Source organism: Penaeus chinensis, chromosome 19 (genome assembly GCF_019202785.1).
Source record: "Penaeus chinensis breed Huanghai No. 1 chromosome 19, ASM1920278v2, whole genome shotgun sequence".
NCBI classification, from domain to species: Eukaryota; Metazoa; Arthropoda; class Malacostraca; order Decapoda; family Penaeidae; genus Penaeus; species Penaeus chinensis.
Genome location: NC_061837.1, coordinates 14112779 through 14115278, shown reverse-complemented (window position 1 = coordinate 14115278; position 2500 = coordinate 14112779). Strand labels below are relative to the sequence as shown.

Below are 2500 nucleotides of genomic sequence, written 5' to 3'. Positions count from 1 at the left end.
TTGGTGGTGCAGTGGTTGTTGGTGGCACTGTTGGTGGTGCAGTGGTTGTTGGTGGTGCAGTGGTTGTTGGTGGCACTGTTGGTGGTGCAGTGGTTGTTGGTGGCACTGTTGGTGGTGCAGTGGTTGTTGGTGGCACTGTTGGTGGTGCAGTGGTTGTTGGTGGCACTGTTGGTGGTGCAGTGGTTGTTAGTGGCACTGTTGGTGGTGCAGTGGTTGTTGGTGGCACTGTTGGCGGTTCTGTGGTTGTAGGCGGCACTGTTGGTGGTGCAGTGGTTGTTGGTGGCACTGTTGGTGGTGCAGTGGTTGTTGGTGGCACTGTTGGTGGTGCAGTGGTTGTTGGTGGCACTGTTGGTGGTGCAGTGGTTGTTGGTGGCACTGTTGGCGGTTCTGTGGTTGTAGGCGGCACTGTTGGTGGTGCAGTGGTTGTTGGTGGCACTGTTGGTGGTGCAGTGGTTGTTGGTGGCACTGTTGGTGGTGCAGTGGTTGTTGGTGGCACTGTTGGTGGTGCAGTGGTTGTTGGTGGCACTGTTGGTGGTGCAGTGGTTGTTGGTGGCACTGTTGGCGGTTCTGTGGTTGTAGGCGGCAATGTTGGTGGTGCAGTGGTTGTTGGTGGCACTGTTGGCGGTGCAGTGGTTGTTGGTGGCACTGTTGGTGGTGCAGTGGTTGTTGGTGGCACTGTTGGCGGTTCTGTGGTTGTTGGTGGCACTGTTGGTGCTGCAGTGGTTGTTGGTGGCATTGTTGGTGGTGCAGTGGTTGTTGGTGGCACTGTTGGTGGTGCAGTGGTTGTTGGTGGCACTGTTGGCGGTTCTGTGGTTGTTGGTGGCACTGTTGGTGCTGCAGTGGTTGTTGGTGGCATTGTTGGTGGTGCAGTGGTTGTTGGTGGCACTGTTGGTGGTGCAGTGGTAGTGGGTAAGCCTGTTATTGGGAGAATTGTGGTTGTGATTGTCGGAGTTATTGTTCTTACTGGTGGCACTGTAGTTGTTGGTGGCATATCTGTAGATGTTGGTAACACAGTAGTTCTTGGTACAGTTGACGGCTTTGTGGTTATTGACTCCGCTGTGATAGCTGGTGCCACTGTCGTTGTTAAGGGCGCTGCAGTTGTTGGTGGTACTGTTGTTCTTTGTGGGACGGTAATAGTTTGTGGCATGGTACTTGTTATAAGCATGGCGGTGGTTGATTGCTCTGTGGCTGTGCTTATTTTTTCTGTAGAGTTTGTGGTTGTTTCTGTGAAAAGTAAGTCATATGATGAACATTACCAATGCATCACTGATTGTCTAAGTTCTTATACCTATAATTCTTAAATGGCTGAAAAGTGCGGGCGAGGCACTGAAATGTTATAACTCACTCCTCACTCACTCTCACACACACTATGAGAAGGAATTAGAGCTGTGGTTACATCGCATCCACGCCGGGTAGACAATTAGATTAAATTAAATCAGGACAATCAGTGGAAGAAGGGGTTGGCGTAAATGAAGTTCCTGCAAGAGTATGTAATTAGGCATGCATGTTCTATCAAGGCTGAAGGGTTTCGCGGTAAACTGACTTGATAGCATTGCTGTAGATGCAATTTATTTTATCATGCAAACCATAATTCTTTAATCAGAATTCATGCACTTAGTGCCTAAACTGCCTGGTATTAGCGCAAACCTCGCAAATGATCTCCAATCACATTTCTTAAGTTAATGTTAATTCTGGAACCAAAATAGGATTGTATGGTATCATTGAATACCGTGAATATATCTCACACGTATAAGATTCCTTGATAATGCAAATACATATAAAGCTCCTCCATATCTTAATCTTGGTAGGAAAAAATATACACATATATATTGAAGAGGTATAAGCGGTAACAGTGAGTTTTAAGTTTTGATATACGTAGTAACATTACAAGGTAAATTCATGTATTTTGGAAATATTACTTTTCATTTCTAAACTTCACATGAATTCCTTTAGCATAATCGCCTAAACCGCTTTTATAATTTTTCTGATAAAAATACATCACTATCGTTATATACATATATGCATATATATATATATATATATATATATACATATATACATATGTGTGTGTGTGTGTGTGTGTGTGTGTGTGTGCGTGTGTGTAATATATGATATATACAAATATACGTATATATCTATATAATTTCATGCACACAAACACACACACGCACGCATATATGTGTGTGTGCGTATGTGTGTGTGTGTGTGTGTGTGTGTGTGTGTGTGTGTGTGTTTGCATACATACATACATACATACATATCCCCCCCCCCCCCCCCCCCAGTCCCTTGCTCGTTGTTGCTGCCATGGCCTTGGGGGACGGGGAATGAGGCCCAATGTAGGGGATCCCTGCCTTGGACCTCAGCCCTCGCCTCAGCTAATTTTGCAGGGTCTCTTCTTCTCCCCTTCTCCCTTTCCTTATTTATTTACCCGCTTCTTCTGTCCGTTTATCCTAATCATTAACTCATGTTTACCTTTTTTGCCACAATACTTTATATGACT

General features: G+C 45.4%; 1 protein-coding gene across 1 annotated transcript in view; it reads right to left on the bottom strand.

Moving 5' to 3' along the window:
• The window catches only part of LOC125034916 (mucin-17-like), a 14216-nt gene that overhangs the window by 5322 nt on the left and 6394 nt on the right, over positions 1-2500 (bottom strand). The window contains exon 5 of the mRNA XM_047626963.1: positions 887-1224. Within this exon, the coding sequence (XP_047482919.1) occupies positions 887-1224 (338 nt within the window). The remainder of the gene's footprint in view (positions 1-886; positions 1225-2500) is intronic.